We start from the raw sequence: 17,325 nt of genomic DNA, 5'->3' as shown, positions 1-17,325 counted from the left end.
TAAAACAATTCTTTCTTTTCTAGGATTGTGGAAATCTATAGTAGAAGACTACAAGGTAAGTTTTAAAAATCTTTATTTACAGAAAACATTTTTTTCTTTTTGAGACAGAGTCTTGCTCTGCCACCCAGGCTGGAGTGCAGTGGTGCAGTCTTGGCTCACTGCAGCGTCTGCCTCCTGGGTTCAAGCGATTCTCCTTCCTCCCACTCCCAAGTAGTTGGGATTACAAGCTTGCACCACCACGCCTGGCTAATTTTTGTATTTTTAGTAGAGACAGGATTTCACCATGTTGGTCAGGTTGGTCTTGAACTTCCGACCTCAGGTGATCCACCCACCTTGGCCTCCCAAAGTGCTGGGATTACAGGCATGAGCCACTGCGCCTGGCTACAGAAAATATTTTTCCTACACAAAAAGCATTTTTTGTTCTATTACAAATACAGTAAGGATGACTTATAAAACTACAAAACCCCGGCTGGGTGCGGTGGCTTATGCCTATAATCCCAGCACTTTGGGAGGCCGAGGTGGGTGGATCATGAGGTCAAGAGATTGAGACCATCCTGGTCAACATGGTGAAACCCCATCTCTACTAAAAATACAAAAATTAGCTGGGCATGGTGGCGCACGCCTGTAGTCCCAGCTACTCAGGAGGCTGAGGTGGGAGAATTGCTTGAACCCAGGAGGCAGAGATTGCGGTGAGCCGAGATCGTGCCATTGCACTCCAGCCTGGGTAGCAAAAGCGAAACTCTGTCTCAAAAAAAAAAACAAAAAACTACAAAACCTCATAGGAATATAAAATTTCAAGCCTCCAAAAGAAATCATTGTTGTATTTGTACATTCCTTCACATTTTCATGCATATACCTACATTTTCAAATCATTTTATTTGGATTATGTTTAAACAAAAATGTGCTCATTTTATACATAATTGGCCTTTTTTTCCTGCTTTTTTTCATTTAACAAATCTTAAACATCTTTACCATATCCATGTAACTATCTCATTCATTTTGGTGGCTGCTTAGAATTCTACTGTATATGCCATGTCTTGATGTAACCTGTACTCATTCTGAGAGACATTGAGGGTTTCATCAGTTTTCAAGGAGATGCAGTACTGCAATGAACACTCTTGTATGAATTAAAAGCCAAGTCATTTTATTCAGGACAGGAACTATATTATTTATGTTAAATTGTTTGTTTTCAACACTGCTCTAAGTACAACTAAATAATCAGATGCAGCCCCTTTGTTAACCCTGCTGCAAGCTGTTTATTTACTGTACTACTTTACCTTCATGGAGGTGCTTGGTAACCAGTACTGTGTTGGTCTTACTGCACAGGTATGAAATAGTTGTGATTCTAATTCCTTCCCCCAGTGATGCCGGAGGGCTTCAGGGGGTTCCTAAATCTCTTTAGCCTTATACTTCAGGTGAGGGAGTTGAATCTAGGCCTCCCTGTGGCCTAGTCAACAGACAAAGCAGATTGGTAAAAGCTTGTGTGTCTTGGCTCTTAAATCTCACAGAAGTCTACTTTTTAAAATTTCAAATGTTCTAGAGACAGAAAAAGCTTCCAGCTGTTTGTGTTATACTCTCAAACTGAGCTCCTTGTCACATCCGCAGTTCAGGAGCGCCTTACGAAACAAATTGCTGTAGCAATCACAGAAGCCTTGCGGCCTGCTGGAGTCGGGGTAGTGGTTGAAGCCACGTAAGTCTGCATCTGCCTTTAGTAACATCATAATGGTGCACCAGAAATGATCTTGCAGCTTAGTGCTGCTCACATTTTCTAGCACCAGGTGATGCCACACAACTGACATGTTAACTGTAGATTTTATCCCTAAGCCTAAAGCTGTTTTACCACTTTCATTTACTGTGTGGGAGTATTTTTTCGAGGGTAGGATGGGGTTTATGGAGACATAGGGAGTTATAAGCACAGGTATAGAGATTTGTACAGCCAATAGCCATTTTTAAAAATGTTCAAGACAGGATCTTGCTCTGTTACCCAGGCTGGAGTGCAGTGGTATGATCTTGGCTCACTGCAACCTCTGCCCCCTGGGTTGAAGTGATTCTCCTGCCTCAGCCTCCCAAGTAGCTGGGATTACTGGCATGTGCCACCACGCCCAGCTAATTTTGTATTTTTAATAGAGATGGGATTTCACCATGTTGGCCAGGCTGGTCTCAAACTCCTAATCTCAAATGATTTGCCTGCCTTAGCCTCCCCAGATACTGAGATTACAGGTGTGAGCCACCGTGCCCAGCCTCAATAGCCATTTTTATATCTTCTCTGGATTTCTTCTTTAGCTCTCTGTTGCTCCAAGCTGAGTTTTTCTAATATTTTATTACACATTTAATAAATAGAACCAAGAATTGGTACGAAGGGCAGTTGAAGACACTTCTTTAGGTTAGGATTAGTTAAGAGAATTGCAGCCATTGTGTGGACAAAGTTTTTATGTGTTTTGTGACATGTGTGAACTGTGTTCCATGTCTGGTACCTAATGTCACCAGGTTGGTCCCTGGTCATCACTATCTGGATTCTGCCTGGCGATACCAGTGTGCTTGAGCATTTATCTGAACCCCTAGGCTAGCATAGTGCTGTCTTGGTCCTCAAGGCAGAGCAAGTGAGAATTCTAACTTTCTTTTGATTTAGAAGTTAAATATCTCTGTAGACCTTTTATATTGTTTTCACCCGATAAGAAAATTCAATTTTTCCTTTTTTTGGATGCTTTAAGGATTCAACTACTGATAAGAATAAAAGTTGCAAGACAACTTCAGAAAAAGAAAGTTTAGGTTGCTGCAAAGGTAATTGCAGTTTTTGCCATTAATTTCAATGGCAAGAACCACAGTTAATTTTGCATGAACCTAATAGTTATAACGTTTGTCCAAGAAGGGATATTTTGATATACTTGGTAACTGTGAACCGAGATTAATCTTTAGGCCTGCTTTTAAAAACCGAACCAGCAGCTGTCTACTCCTTTAAACAAGCTGTGTTGCCTTATTTTGTAGACACATGTGTATGGTAATGCGAGGTGTACAGAAAATGAACAGCAAAACTGTGACCAGCACGATGTTGGGGGTGTTCCGGGAGGATCCAAAGACTCGGGAAGAGTTCCTGACTCTCATTAGGAGCTGAGCTTCAGCGTGTGTGTATGGGTTGCCGATTGTACTGCCAGTAGCATTGTCTGTCTGTCTGGTCTTGTTTGTACATTCCATTTTCAGTTGTTACAGATGTGAACTTTATTCCTTGTCACTAATTATATTTAAAATTATTTCTAGAAAGTCAAATAAATATAATAAAGGGTTGAGCCCTCTACTTTCTTCTTGCCACCTTTTTGTGGCAATATTAAAGTGAACTGCCAATAGTGTAAGTACCTGCACAGAACCACTGCCAGATAATCAGAGGGACCTGGGAAAAGAGAAGAATTTGTGTATTTTGTTCAAATAGTGTAGTAATTTGACTCATAAGCATAGGAGCATTGGGAATGGGAGGAAACTGTGCCCAGTATACTGTTTTTTTTTCCCTCCTCCAATAAAAATACTGTAGTGCTGAAAGTGCTGAAATATTTATGTACAGTGTGCAATATTGTTCTGTGAATTCAAGTTCAACAGACTCCACTTTGGTCATGTTTATTAAACCACCAGTGACATTTAAAAATACAGTTTTAGCAGATGTAATGTTAGTTACCAAGGGAAAGTGGTGGAATGTCTATGTTTTTTATTTTACTGTGAGTTAAAAAGGCACATTTCTACCTTCTATTGTTTTTAAACTCAAGAACAGGGAATTAGTTCCTGATGTTGTTTACGAATATATTCTCATGTCAACATACAGGGATTTAGACATTTAACTCTCTGTGCCTTGATGAGAATATCATTTAGAGTGTAGATGCTTTTGCCTTTTTAAAAAAAAGCCATTATTTTATAAGACTTAGTATTCACACTGAAAATAACTAGTCATCTTCGTTTTAACTTTACAGGTTTATTGGGAGTTTACTTTGTATGTTCCATGTAGATGCCTCAAATTGTTTTTCTTTAAATCTTATAAGATATTTTTCTAAGTATCTCCAGAAACGTTTGAGGGTGCCCATCATTTTCAGGTCTGCAGAACCGTAGCTTCCATGCACATGAAAGAACGCAGAATGAACTGATGGTGGAAGATAGGAGCTGTGTCCAGTGTTCTAACCAAAGCTTATCATTGGTGTCTGTGAAAATGCACTGGAAGCTTCTGGTCCCGGTTTCCTTTTTGGTCTGCATGGGTCTCGTCTTCATTGTAACTCCATATAGGTGGTATAGGCATTTTAATTCTGGAAGCTGTTGCCTTATTAATGATTATCTTAAAGTTTCCTCCATTGGGGCAGTGTGGGCCAAATTAAACAAAACCCCAACTCCTCCATAGAAACAAAATACAATTATTCTATGAAGTCTATTATGTGGTTGACATAGTGTTCTTCAAATTCATCCCATTACCCTAAAAATAATTAACTTTGATGCTTCCTTTAACTTTAGTCCCATCTCTGCCACTTTGATGCCATTTAGGTTTTGATGGGGCAAGATGGCAGAGGTGTTTTTTTTGTTTTTGTTTTTGTTTTTTCCATTCCTCTCTAATTCTGTTTCCTAGTTTTTTCTTTCTGGAGTTTAAGTACAGTGATGGTTGGCTTGAGTTCCTTTTGAAATCTAACCAGGTATAAACATTAGCCTGCTTATTATTTAGATATTTATAGGTAGAATTCTAAGCACTCAACGCATGTTTGGTATTTTAAAGTAAAAACAAGTGTGACTTGGAGGACCAAAGAAATTGTTAGCTATACATTTATCTTTATGAGCTCATTTGTATTCCTTTTTAATGACTATTTGTTCTAACAATTCCTAGAAGTGTTCTTAGAAAGGTCTAATGTATCCACAGGCTGTTGTCTTATTAGTAAATGCAAAGTAATGTCGTTGTCTGTTTTACTCTGGTCTCTAGTACTTCAAAATTACCTTTTCATATCCATGATCTCGAGTCCATTTGGGGGATTTTTAAGAATTTGATGTATTTAAATACACTGTTTAAAATTAAATTGTTTAATTTTATGTATGTGTATGTATGTTCCTGAAGTTGGTCCTATTTAAATTATTAAACTATTGTAACTTTGTTCTTGTGAAAGTCATTTCTTTTTCAACCACCAGTATAAATATTATATATAAAAAAACTTGATTATTTTGGCTGTATTCTGTTTCAGCAAAGACATCACAAGGGCTTCTCCCAGCCACCAAAGTATTCAAATACTAATCTCAAATATAGTACAAAGTAACCCCAGGTTCTGACAGTTTCTCATTGGTATTTGGTTGAAGTATTACCGTCCTCACTGTCTTGACAGTAATGGGAGGGGGAGGTCTGGGATAAGAGTCAGGAATCTGAGTGGCCCTCATGTCCCTGTTGTCCTAATCCTCAGGAAGTAACTTCAGCCTCCTGAGAACTGACACTGTTTCCTACATGGGAGCTGCTGGAGAAAGGAAGAGCAGGCTGGGGCAGGGAGTGGAAGAGGGTTTCCTTCCCTCTCCTAAGAAGAGCTTGCCCAGGGCAAAACTTACAGTTAGTGCAAACGGTTTTGCAGCTACTCTTCTGTCCCATCCCCAGCAACCTGGTTTCCCTCTTGCTAGTGGTCTGCTCCTCATTTTGTGCTCCCCATAGGCAGAGGCCCCTGCCCTCATCAGTGGCCAGCGTGTCCAAGTACTGGAGCCTGTTGATTCTTGACAGACCCTGTAGACTGTTGGGTAGCAAACTTTATCAAAGTAGGAATGCTTACTGGCTTAAAACATTCCTAGAACCACCACTCAGAGGTGTCAGTAAAACAATGAGCTGCTCAGCTAAGCCCGAGTTGCTGCTCCTGAGTTTTGTCACTGCAGATTGATTGGCCAAGTTTCTTTTCACTTAGTAGAAGAGCAGTTGCAGACATGAAAGGTTTTCAAGAAGGCTTTCTGTCAAAACAGAGCACCTGAATTCACCATGACGGGCATGGGCCTTCACTCTGATGGAGAGAAGAGGAAGTCTCAAGAGATGCGTTTAAGGGGAAATGTGAGTACCTGACTGCTCACCCTCCCAGAGGCCCTTGCCTTCTTTTTATTTTAATTTTTGTTACAGAAAATAAAATATACACATCAATAGAGAGATGAGCATATGGACCCCCATGTACTAATCACCCAGCTTCAAGAAGTCTCAACTCATGGCCATCTTGTTTCCTCTACCTATCTGACCAGATTATTTCAAAGCAAATCCCAGGCATCATTTCATCCATAAATATTTCAGATTGTCTAAATAAAGTGGAATCAGGTAAATAAATATATGACCAAATACCGTCCATTATCACACCAAAAATTAGTTCTTCAATATCAAATATCTAGATTTTCCCCTATCGTAATTTTTTAGTAGTTTATTTGAATCAAGGTATAAATGAGATCCACACATTGCAACAGGTTGATTTAAGTCTCTTAAGAATCTTACAGGTTCCCTTCCCACTCCCTCCTCTGTTTTCCTTAAAATTTATCTGGCCACTTGTTTTGGAGAAGCCCCGTGTTTATTCCAGGAACTGTCTGGTTGTTGGAATGTCTGTCTGTCCAAATGCGGTCAAATTCCAGCTAGGCAGGGAATAAAGGGTTCTGTTTGCTGCAACACTTCTCCACGTCCCTAAACCCCTACTCCTTGGCAGCCCAGGTTGGTCTGGTTACGTCTGACTTTTAACTTGAACATAGCTCTCCTTGTAACTTTTGTAAGTAACTTTTGTTACAAAGTAAGTTTTGTAACTTAGAGCAATTTCCCAGGTACAGAATAGAGTTCATCGCGGTTTTTCTGAGTGTGTCTTTTTTGGGCAAGGCTTCTGTTTTGAAACATGCCTTCTTTGGCTTCAGGTTGGTGGATTCCTTGGCTGCCAAGATTTTGGTTAAGGAGGAAAGGTTATTACAGAAGTCAAAACAATGAATCTCACAGTAATTGGTATCCCTTTGAGGGCCTACCCATAGGGAATTCCACTGGATTGGGCAGTAGGAGTGTTTGGGTTTCCCTCAACCCTGACTTCATCAGTTACATTTTCATGACATCCTAAGAATGCCTAGCTCTGGCCGACATGGGTGGGGAGGGAAGACACCGCATCTTGCACTTAAGCAGCTCCTTTTATTCTCCCCCTAGCAGTCCAGCTATGGCTTGCTTGTAGGTCCTGGTAGGATAACTCCTGGCACCTGCATTACACAGCCCTAATGCATCTATCCATGTTTCCTCTTATTTCTACATTCTCCTGTTTGTTTTGAGCAGTATGTCCACAACTCTGACCTTTTGAGAAATCCTTTCACTCTGGAACCGACGGTGCTGCCAGAGAAACGTGGTTTGCCTGCTGGTGAGCACTGGAAGGCTGTGTTGAGGGAGCCTGTGATGCAATGCCTGGGCATGTGGAATAACAACTTCCTCTTAGGCTGTTGATTTTCTCCTGATTTTAGAATGTGGATTTTTGATTCTCCCTCCTTTTTCTGGATCCTTTTACATTCAAAAATGTACTGAACAAATAAATGAGATTTTTTTTTTTCTATTTTTTTGTGTGGAGTTTCCCATTATATGTGTAGTGATAATTTTTAGTCATTCTATCTAGACTGATAAATCTCTGTATGGAAATTTTTCGCTTTGAAAGGACGTTTTACTTCTAAAACCAAGGGTGATAAACTAAATTTTAAAAACCTAGTAAATAAAAATCAGTTTAAAACCATTCTGGTTCTAGCAGGGACCACAGAATTATTGGTCCATATTGGTCATCTGATCATTGGTCTCCTAGCAGCTGCTCAACCATTTTTAGCTGGAGGTGGGTTTTGGTCTCTGTCTCTCTTTGGCTTCACTGCTGCTGGCCTCAACTGTGTTCCTGAGTGCTTGGGAAGAACAGCCTTGGACATCTGCATCCAGATAGAGGAGAGTCTTACGTGGACCCACACAGTGACTTCCCCTCCTCTCAATTTGGAAAATTTTAAAGGAATTTCCATTTGCAGTTTGAACAAGTCCAGACAGAGAGAGGAAGCACCCTGACTGTTTCAGTTTGTACCTTTAATCTTTCTACCTTTAACTAATCTCTTTTTTTTTGGAGACGGAGTCTTGCTCTGTTGCCCAGGCTGGAGTGCAGTGGTGTGATCTTCTTGGCTCACTGCAACCTCACCTCCTGGGTTCAAGTGTTTCTCCTGTCTCAGTCTCCAGAGTAACTAGGATTAAAGGCACCCTCCACCATGCCCAACTAATTTTTGTATTTTTAGTAGAGACGGGGTTTCACCGTGTTGACCAGGCTGGTCTCGAATTCCTGACCTCAAGTGATCCGCCTACCTTGGCCTCCCAATGTGCTGAGATTACACTCAGCTCAAAAGTGCTGAGCCACTGTGCCCAGACTAAGACAATGTCAGAGCAGAATTTCTAGCCTCAAGTCTCATTTCTGAGTATTTCTGAAAGTTGATTTGGATGTGGTCAAGGAGTTTTTGAAGTCTTATCCAAATCTTAGCTGATCTTCTCATGCTTAACAGTGTCAGAATCACCTCTTAATAAAGAGGTTGAGGGAGTCAATACTTGAATATCTTAACAGAATTTTTATATAAATTTAATATATTTAAAAAATAATTATGAACAAAAGGTGTCACATGCACCTGAAGTATAGACAAGCCAACAACAAATTCTCATTGTCCTTTTATCTGGAACACACACAAAGCAGAACATTAAAATCAACATGACACCCTGAGTTCTGAGAACTCATAATTTGTTTCCTGCATTTTAGTTTTTTGGGGGATGGAAAACAAATCCAGATTTAATATGTGTGTGTGTACCCAACACTGAATCTGCAAGAGTTGATATAAGGAAGAATATAATATATATTTTCTTCCTTCCTTCCTTTCTTCCTTCCTTCCTTTTCTTTCTTTCTTTCTTTCCTTTTTTTTTTTTTTGAGACAGGATCTCGCTCTCTTGTTGCTCAGGCTGGAGTGCAGTGGCACGATCTTGGCTCACTGCAACCTCTACCTCCCTGGCTCAAGCGATCCTCGTGCCTCAGCCCCCCAAGTAGCTGGGACTATAGGTGCATTCCACCATGCCCAGCTAACTGAATAGTTCCATTTTGTAAGTGAGTTGGGTGTCAGGGAGGGTCAAATGACGTGCATCACCCAACTGGGTAAAGAACTGATGCTGCTGCCTGGACTCTGCTTCTATTGACCTTTCTGTTAACCAGTGGGCCCAGCCCTCTAGGTTACCTCTGGCTCCCCATTGCAACTGGTTAATCTTTTGCAGGTGCCTTGTGTCACTCTGTGCCCCACATATTTGAAGATGGATACTATTACCTTTGCCCTTTGAACTCATAGGTGCTGCTGGGAGTAATTATAGGAGTGAGCTGATTACCTTGTAGTTCCATCTAGTCACATGTCTTAAATGCTCAAATTAAAAAAAAAAAAATTAAAACTGGTAATTCTGTGGTTAGCACGAAATTCAAACGTCGCAAAAGAATATTTAAGGAAATGTTTACCTTCACCTCTGCTCTCGAGTAAGCCAGGCAACTGCTATCATCAGATACATTTAATGAGATTCTTTACTTTTTATTGCAGAATGAAAATCTTTGCCTCCTGGATGTAGGCTGACTTTATGTACTTCCTAATGGTGAAGATGTGACTCTAAACTGGTGAGGAATTTGTGTAACTATCAGAATGTAAAATCCATTATGTTTATTTCTGGTGTTCTTTCAAAGTCATTAGATGCTTTCTCTGAATTTTTTTTTGTGTGTGTGGTAAAATCACCTGCAACAGAAAAAAAAGTGTCCTCTTTATAGAACTTTGACCACCCTAGCAAAAGAAAGGTGGATTCTGGCAAGCTGAGTGTTTCAAGCAGAGATTCTTTTAAAATTTGTGTTTTTCATTTGCTTTCATGTTATCTGAATGGGTAACATATGCACTTGCATAAAATTTGAAAAGCACAAAAGTATATGCAGTGAAAAGTCTCCCTTTCCATCCCCAGCCCCCCAGGTCTTTTCCCCAAAGCGACCACTTTACCACTTTCTTACAGATACTTCCCCAGATATTTAAGGCAGATTTACACACGCACACACACGCGTTTATTTACACACACAGGCATACATACACATGTTTATTTAAATGAGGGATTACTGGCCACATGTGCCTATCCAGATCACCTAGGGAACTTTTTGACAATGTTTCTGTACCCTGTGGGGAACTATTCAGTATTTGTAATTATAGTTTGAAAAAAAATTGCTCTTGGTTATTCTGGTGGGCCCTCTCAGTTAAGAATGACTAAGCTAAGATACAAAAATTCAGACCCATGGAACCCATCGGAAAGCAAGTACCTCCTTCCCAGGCAATTTGGGCAGGAGAACAGCTGTGTGGATCACTCTGCGAGCAATCGTTTCTACCGTCCATGGTTAAGGGCATCTGCAACCACTCAGTTGATAAGTCTAAAGGTAAATTGTCCCTTAAAAGGGACTGTCTCCAGATTAATATAATCAGCGCTGCAACTTGCTGTGTATAAATAACTTACTTCTCTGGTCTGATATCTCTAAACATATCCTACCTTTTTCCTCCTCCATCTCCTTTTTTATTTTTCCTCCTCCATCTTTTTTTTTTATACTTGTTAATCATATAAAACTTAGAAAATGGCTGGGCACAGTGGCTTACACCTATAATCCCAGCACTTTGGGAGGCTGAGGCAGGCAGATCACCTGAGGTCAGAAGCTCGAGAAGCTGGCCAACATGGTGAAACCCTGTCAGTACTAAAAATACAAAAATTATCCAGGCATGGTGGCAGGCACCTGTAGTCCCAGCTACTCAGGAGGCTGAAGCAGGAGAATTGCTTGAACCTGGGAGGTGGAGGTTGCAGTGAACTGAGATTGAGCCACTGCACTCCAGCCTGGGCAACAGAGCAAGACTCCGTCTCAAAAAAAAAAAAAAAAAAAAAGAAAGGAAAGAAAAAAACCTTAGAAAACAGTGCACTATAAAGAAAAAGACCAGTTACCCAATTGCATAGTTCAAGAAATAACTATTGTTAACATTTGTTTTATTTTACTTGCTTTTTGTTTTTGTTTTTGAGACAGAGTTTCGCTTTTGTTGCCCAGGCTGGAGTGCAGTGTGCCATCTCTGCAACCTCTGCCTCCCAGGTTCAAGCAATTCTCCTGCCTCAGCCTCCTGAGTACCTGGGATTGTAATTGGCACCCACCACCACGCCTGGCTAATTTTTGTACTGTTAGTATAGATGGGGTTTCTCCATATTGGCCAGGCTGGTCTTGAACTCCTGAGCTCAGGCAGTCCACCTGCCTCGACCTCCCAAAGTGCTGGGATTACAGGCATGAGCCACTGTACCTGACCTTATTTTACTTGCTTTTGAAATTGTGCAAATAATATCTGGATGCTTCTGGAATATTTAAAGTAAATCCATCCAGACAGCCTATCATTTAATCTATATTTATTTTAGTATATATCACTAGTGGATGAGGGGTAAGGATTTAAATAAAATCTCTACATGTTATCACATCCCCCCAAAGTTACAATCATTACTTGATATCATATCATATTCTGCATTGACCTTTTCCCAGATTGTCTCACATTTCTTCCTAGAGTTCACTTTGATGTGTGTTCTTCCAACATTTGCCCCTTCTTATTCTGTGTAACTATCTGTAATACTTTGGATACTCTAAAGTCCACATAATCATTCCCTCCCTTATTTTGTATCTTTGTTTAAATGGCTACATGATATTCCATGGTCACATGTATTTTCATAGTGATGACCTGTTACATTGTTTCCAGTTTTTCCTTATTATAAATTACACTACAGTGGACATCTCTAGTTCCAAAGGAAGGGCTTTTAGGTATAGATTTATTGGGACAAAAAAGTCACCTGCCTTTCTATCTTCCCCTCCTCTAACAATGGACAGACTCAGGTGGGCTATTTACTATCTCCGGTCCTGGCCCTGCCACGTTCAACTGTCCTCATATTGTAACTGTCTTATACCTAAAATTTTGTAGCACACAAATTATTTGTTTCTCTTACCTAGGGGTAACTTTGCACCTCACTTATCTTGGCAGATTCACAGTTTTACACTGAAAGTTTTATTGAGATAATTGTAGATTTATGTACAGTTGTAAGAAAGACTACACAGAGTTCACTTCTGTACTTTGCTGGGTTTCCTCCAGGGCTAACATTTAGTCAAATGATGGTGTACTATCACAGCCAGGATATTGACATTGATGTAATACACTAATCTCATTCTGATTTGTCCAGTTTTGCTTGTACTCATTTGTAAGTGTGATAAGTGCTCTACAGCGGTATCATCTGTGCAGGTCCGTGTATCCCCCACCACAGTCAAGATGCTGACAGTTCCGCAGGATCTATCACATTGCCTTACAATAACCGCACCACTCACCCTCAGCCCCTTCACATTTTAAAAAGACTTTTTTTTTTTTTTTTTTGAGACAGATTCTCCCTTTGTCACCCAGGCTGGAGTGCAGTGGTATGATCTTGGCTCACTGCAACCTTCACTTCCTGAGGTCCAGCGATTCTTGTGCCTCAGCCTCCCTGAGTAGCTGGGATTACAGGCATGCACCATCACACTTGGATAATTTTTGTATTTTTAGTTGAGATTGGGTTTCACCATGTTGGCCAGGCTGGTCTCAAATTCCTGGCCTTAAGTGATCCACCTGCCTGGCCTCCCAGAGTGCTGAGATTACAGGCATGAGCCACTGCACTCAGCCAAAAAGACTCTCAATACATAGTCCAAATTTCTTTCTGGCAAGATGTAACTAATTCATACTACCCTGCCAGCATTGAGTATCATTTTAAGAATATATTACTAGGTGGCCAATATTTTCACTGTCTAGCTTTCTATTAAAGTCTTTTAATACATGTATTATCAAATTTGGCCTCAAAGTGTATTGCAAATAGTCTCCTAGAAGAAATGAGGCAGACGTTTCTTTAATTTCTCTGCTTGTCCAATACTTCAAAACATTGTTTTCAGTAAAAATCAAATCACAGATGCTGCCAAATGCAATAAACATACAGCCTTCTATCTTTAACAAAGCTGGTACTAACTTTCAGAAACACTACTCATGGGGTTGAGGCAATTATATTTTGCTTAGTAGGGTTTTCTGGCTAAGAGCAGACTGGAAGATTTTGATAAAGTTATTTCTAAAAAGGATCTTATCTAACTCAAAGGATACTTACGTTTTCTAAGTACAGTTCAATGAACAATAATTTTATTTTCCTCGGGTAGAGGTGATCTCTTGAGAGAAGGGGCCCTCTCAATATCTCTTTCTGAGAAATGAGCATATTCCTTCTGCTTGGCACTGGTCCGGGTAACCCACGTCACCCTGGCATGCAGGCTGGCTCCCTTTGTGGGGTCGGAATTATTCTTGGTCTAAAGTGAAGTCACTGTGGATCTGCTTTTCATTATAAGCCATCATTTCTGCTAAAGGTAGAGCATTGCTGAAGTTTTAGTTGAGGCGATTATAAACAGCAGTTTGGAGGATGAACCTGGAATAGAGCGGATAGAAACAGTGTGGGGGTAGATTGATAGATGACAGGTGGAATTAGAAGGCTCTGTCCTCAGGCAAATATAGTGTGGGAGATACTTCAGTCATAAATACAGTTCATGATAAGTCAGTTCTCATTTTGCCTGGAAAAGTTAACACACAGGATGCATGGAAGATGCAATTTAATTTTAGCCATGTTGCTGTGCACATTTCAGATCTAGAAATCATAGAGAGTATAAACAAAGAAGATCAGATTATGAAAGACCCTGTATATATATTTACTATTTAAAACAACAATAAATGCCTATATCCTTTGCCCTAATAATCCTGCTTTGGGGAGTTTATCCTCTAGATGCATTTGTATATGTATATGTGAAGGTGACATTTGTGCACAGGGTTATTCATTGCAGCACTGTGTGTCATAAGAAAGCTCTTGTTTCTTAGCTTTAAACCCAAAGTATGTAAAATGATCACATGAAGTTTTGATTGCAATTTTTAGGGTCCTGGAAGTCCTAGCTGGAGCAATCAGGCGGGAGAAAGAAATAAAAAACATTCAGATAGGAAAGGAAGAAGTCAATTTATCTCTTCACTGACAATATTACTCTATACCTAGAAAACCATAAGGACTCCACTAAAAGGCTCCTGGAACTGATAAATGACTTCAGTAAAGTTTCAGGATACCAAATCAATGAACACAAATTGGTAGCATTTCTGTACACCAATAATGTTCAAGCTGAGAGCCAAATCAAGAATGGAATCCTATTTACAACAGCCACAAAAAATAAAATACCTAGGAATGCATCTAACCAGGGAGATAAAAGATTTCTACAAGGAGAACTGCAAAACACTGATGAAAGAAATCATAGACGACACAAACAAATGGAAAAACATCCCATGCGTGTGGTTCAGAAGAATTAATATTGTTAAAATGGCCATACTGCCCAAAGTGATCTATAGAGTCAACACTATTCTTATCAAGCTGCTAATGTCATTTTTTTCCACAGAACTAGAAAAAAAGAAAACTATGCTAAAATTCATATGGAACCAAAAAAGAGTCCAAATAGCCAAAGCAATCCTAAGCAAAAAGAACAAGAGCAGAGGCATTACCTGACTTCAAACTATGTTATAAGATTACAGTAGCCAAAACAGCATGGTACAGTACAAAAACAGTCATATAGCCAGGTGCGGTGGCTCATGCCTGTAATCCCAGCACTTTGGGAGGTTGAGGCAGGCAGATCACTTGAGCCCAGGAGTTAGAGACCAGCCTGGGCAACATGGCAAAACCCTGTCACTATGAAAAATCCAAAAAGTTGGCTGGGTGTGGTGGTGCACACCTGTGATCCCAGCTACTCAGGAAGCTGAGGTGGGAGAATCATCTGAGCCTGGGAAGTCAAGGCTGCAGTGAACTGTGATCACACCACTGCACTCCAGCCTAGGCAACGGGAGTGAGACCTTGTCTCAAACAAAACAAAACAAAAAACAGGCACATAGACCAATGGAACAGAAGAGAGAACCTAGAAATAAATCTGCACACCTATAGCCATCTGATCTTTGACAAAGTCAACAAAAATAAGCAACAAGGAAAAGACTCGCTGTACAATAAATTGTGCTGGGATAGCTGTCTAACCATAAATAGAAGAATGAAACCTGACCCTTATCTTTCACCATATATAAAAATTAGTTCGAGATGTATTAAAGATTTCTATGTAAGACCTCAAACAATAAGAATCCTAGAAGAAAACCTAGAAAACCCCATTCTGGACATCAGCCTTGGAAAAGAATTTATGACTAAGTCCTCAAAAGCAATTGCAACAAAAACAAAAATGGACAAGTAGGAGCTAATTAAAGAGCTTCTGCACAGCAAAAAAACTATCAACAGAGTAAACAGACAACCTATAGGATGGAAGAAAATATCTGCAAACTCTGCATTGAGCAAAGGTCTAATATCCAGATTCTATAAGGAACGTAAACAATTGAACAAGCAAAAAACAAATAACCTCATTAAAAATGCGTGAAGGACATGAACAGAAACTGCTCAAAAGATGACATACAAGCAGCCAACAAACGTTAAAAAACACTCCTCGTTACTCATCATCAGAAAAATGCAAATCAAAACCACGGTGAGATACCATGTCACACTAGTCAGAATGGCTATTATTAAAAAGTCAAAAAAAAACAACAGATGCTGGCTAGGCTGTGAAGAAAAGGAACGCTTATAACACTGCTGGTGGGAATGTAAATTGGTTCAGCCACTGTGGAAAGCGGTTTGGAGATTTCTTAGAAAACTTAAAACAGAGTTAATTCAATTCAGCTATCCCATTACTGGTATATATCCAAGAGAAAATAAATCACTCTACCAAAAAGACACATGCAGTCATATGTTCACCACAGTACTATTCACGATAGCAAAGACATGGAATCAACCTAGGTGCACATCACTGGTGGACTGGATAAAGAAAATGTGGCACATAGACACCATGGAATACTACACAGCCATAAAAAAGAATGAAATCATGTCCTTTGCAGCAACATGAGTGCAGCTGGAGGCCATTCTCTTAAGAGAATTAACACAGGAACAGAAAACCAAATACTTTGTGTTCTCACTTATAAGTGGGAGCTAAACTGGATACTCGTGGATATAAAGATGGCAACAGTAGACACTGGAGATGACTAAGGGGGACAAAGTTTCTTTATTTGTATAATTTCAACTTCTAATGATGAAAAACTAACGACAGGTACTATGCTCAGTGCCTGGGTGACAGGATCAATCATACCCCAAACCTCAGCATCACACAATATATCCATGTAACAAACCTGCATGTGTACATCCTGAATCTAAAATGGAAGTTGAAATTATAAAAATAAACAAAGAAATACATTTTTAGAATCCACTAAGAGTAGATTGGATTCTTTTTTTTTTTTTTTTTTTTTTAGAGATAGGATCTTGCTATGCTGACCAGGCTCATCTTGAACCCTGAACTCAAGCAATCCTCCCACCTCAGCCTCCCCGTTAGCTGGGACTACAGGCATGGACCACTGCCCCCAACTTAGGTAGATCAGATTCTGATCCACTGTTCACTTTTGTCTCTTGGGCTCACACTAAGCAAAGTTCTGAGGTTAGGCAGGAGCAATTGATTGCTTCTTGTTGAGAATCCTTCAAAGCATTAGTTAGCATCTCATCTAGGGATATGTGTGGACTGGGAGTCATGGCGTTCCTTTTTTTTTTTTTTTTTTTTTTTTCCACGGAATGCTTCAAGAATTTACGTGTCATCCTTGAGCAGGGGCCATGCTAATCTAATCTTCTCTGTATCATTCCAATTTTATTATATGTGCTGCTGAAGCGAGCACTCACGGCATTCTTTACTCTCTTACTTTTAGAGACTGGAGAAGGGAGGTTTGGGGGAATTTGTTCTTGATTAGGTGTTGTGTAAACAGACAAAGTGAGGGATGCAGAAGTGCCTGCCTCACCCTTTTCTTTTTACTCTTTACCCTAGGAGTGGAAGCAAAAATCCCAGCCTCTGCCTTCTGTAAAAGCCCCACTGAGGCATTATGACTTGGAAGGAAAGTTCAGACTCATGTTCCTATAATTCTGAACTTTTATTTTTAAAGCAATATCTGTGCTACATAATCTGTTTTCTAAATGTGTAATTGCTCTGGTAATGTACTGAGTTTGGGGAAGATCGTTATTTTGGAGACCTAGAACTTCCTATGGTACCAGGACAGCATTCCCCTTCTAAAGCTTTCACATACATGGAACAAAACAATAAGGGGTGTAAGTTAGAAAGATAACCATGGCACTTTGAAAAGCTGAGGCAGGAGGATCGCTTGAGCCCAGGA

The 17,325-nt window shown here is 40.0% G+C and overlaps 1 protein-coding gene and 1 non-coding gene across 2 annotated transcripts in view; one reads left to right on the top strand and one right to left on the bottom strand.

Moving 5' to 3' along the window:
* Nucleotides 1-5,108, top strand: part of GCH1 (GTP cyclohydrolase 1) — a 50,657-nt gene extending 45,549 nt beyond the window's left edge. Inside the window, exons 4-6 of the mRNA XM_012451011.2 lie at nt 24-55; nt 1,606-1,690; nt 2,986-5,108. Coding sequence (XP_012306434.1) covers nt 24-55; nt 1,606-1,690; nt 2,986-3,112 — 244 coding nt within the window. The 3' untranslated portion in view covers nt 3,113-5,108. The remainder of the gene's footprint in view (nt 1-23; nt 56-1,605; nt 1,691-2,985) is intronic.
* Nucleotides 5,109-16,724: 11,616 nt separating this feature from the next.
* Nucleotides 16,725-16,836, bottom strand: LOC135270443 (U6 spliceosomal RNA). Its single transcript, XR_010338623.1, has one exon. It is a non-coding gene; the product is annotated as a U6 spliceosomal RNA (small nuclear RNA).
* Nucleotides 16,837-17,325: the final 489 nt, after the last annotated feature.

Source organism: Aotus nancymaae, unplaced genomic scaffold, assembly GCF_030222135.1.
Source record: "Aotus nancymaae isolate 86718 unplaced genomic scaffold, 86718_ANA_hifiasm-v0.15.2.pri h1tg000062l, whole genome shotgun sequence".
In the NCBI taxonomy this organism is placed as follows: Eukaryota; Metazoa; Chordata; class Mammalia; order Primates; family Aotidae; genus Aotus; species Aotus nancymaae.
Note: the sequence above shows the minus strand (reverse complement) of the source record. Positions and strands in the feature narration are given on the sequence as shown.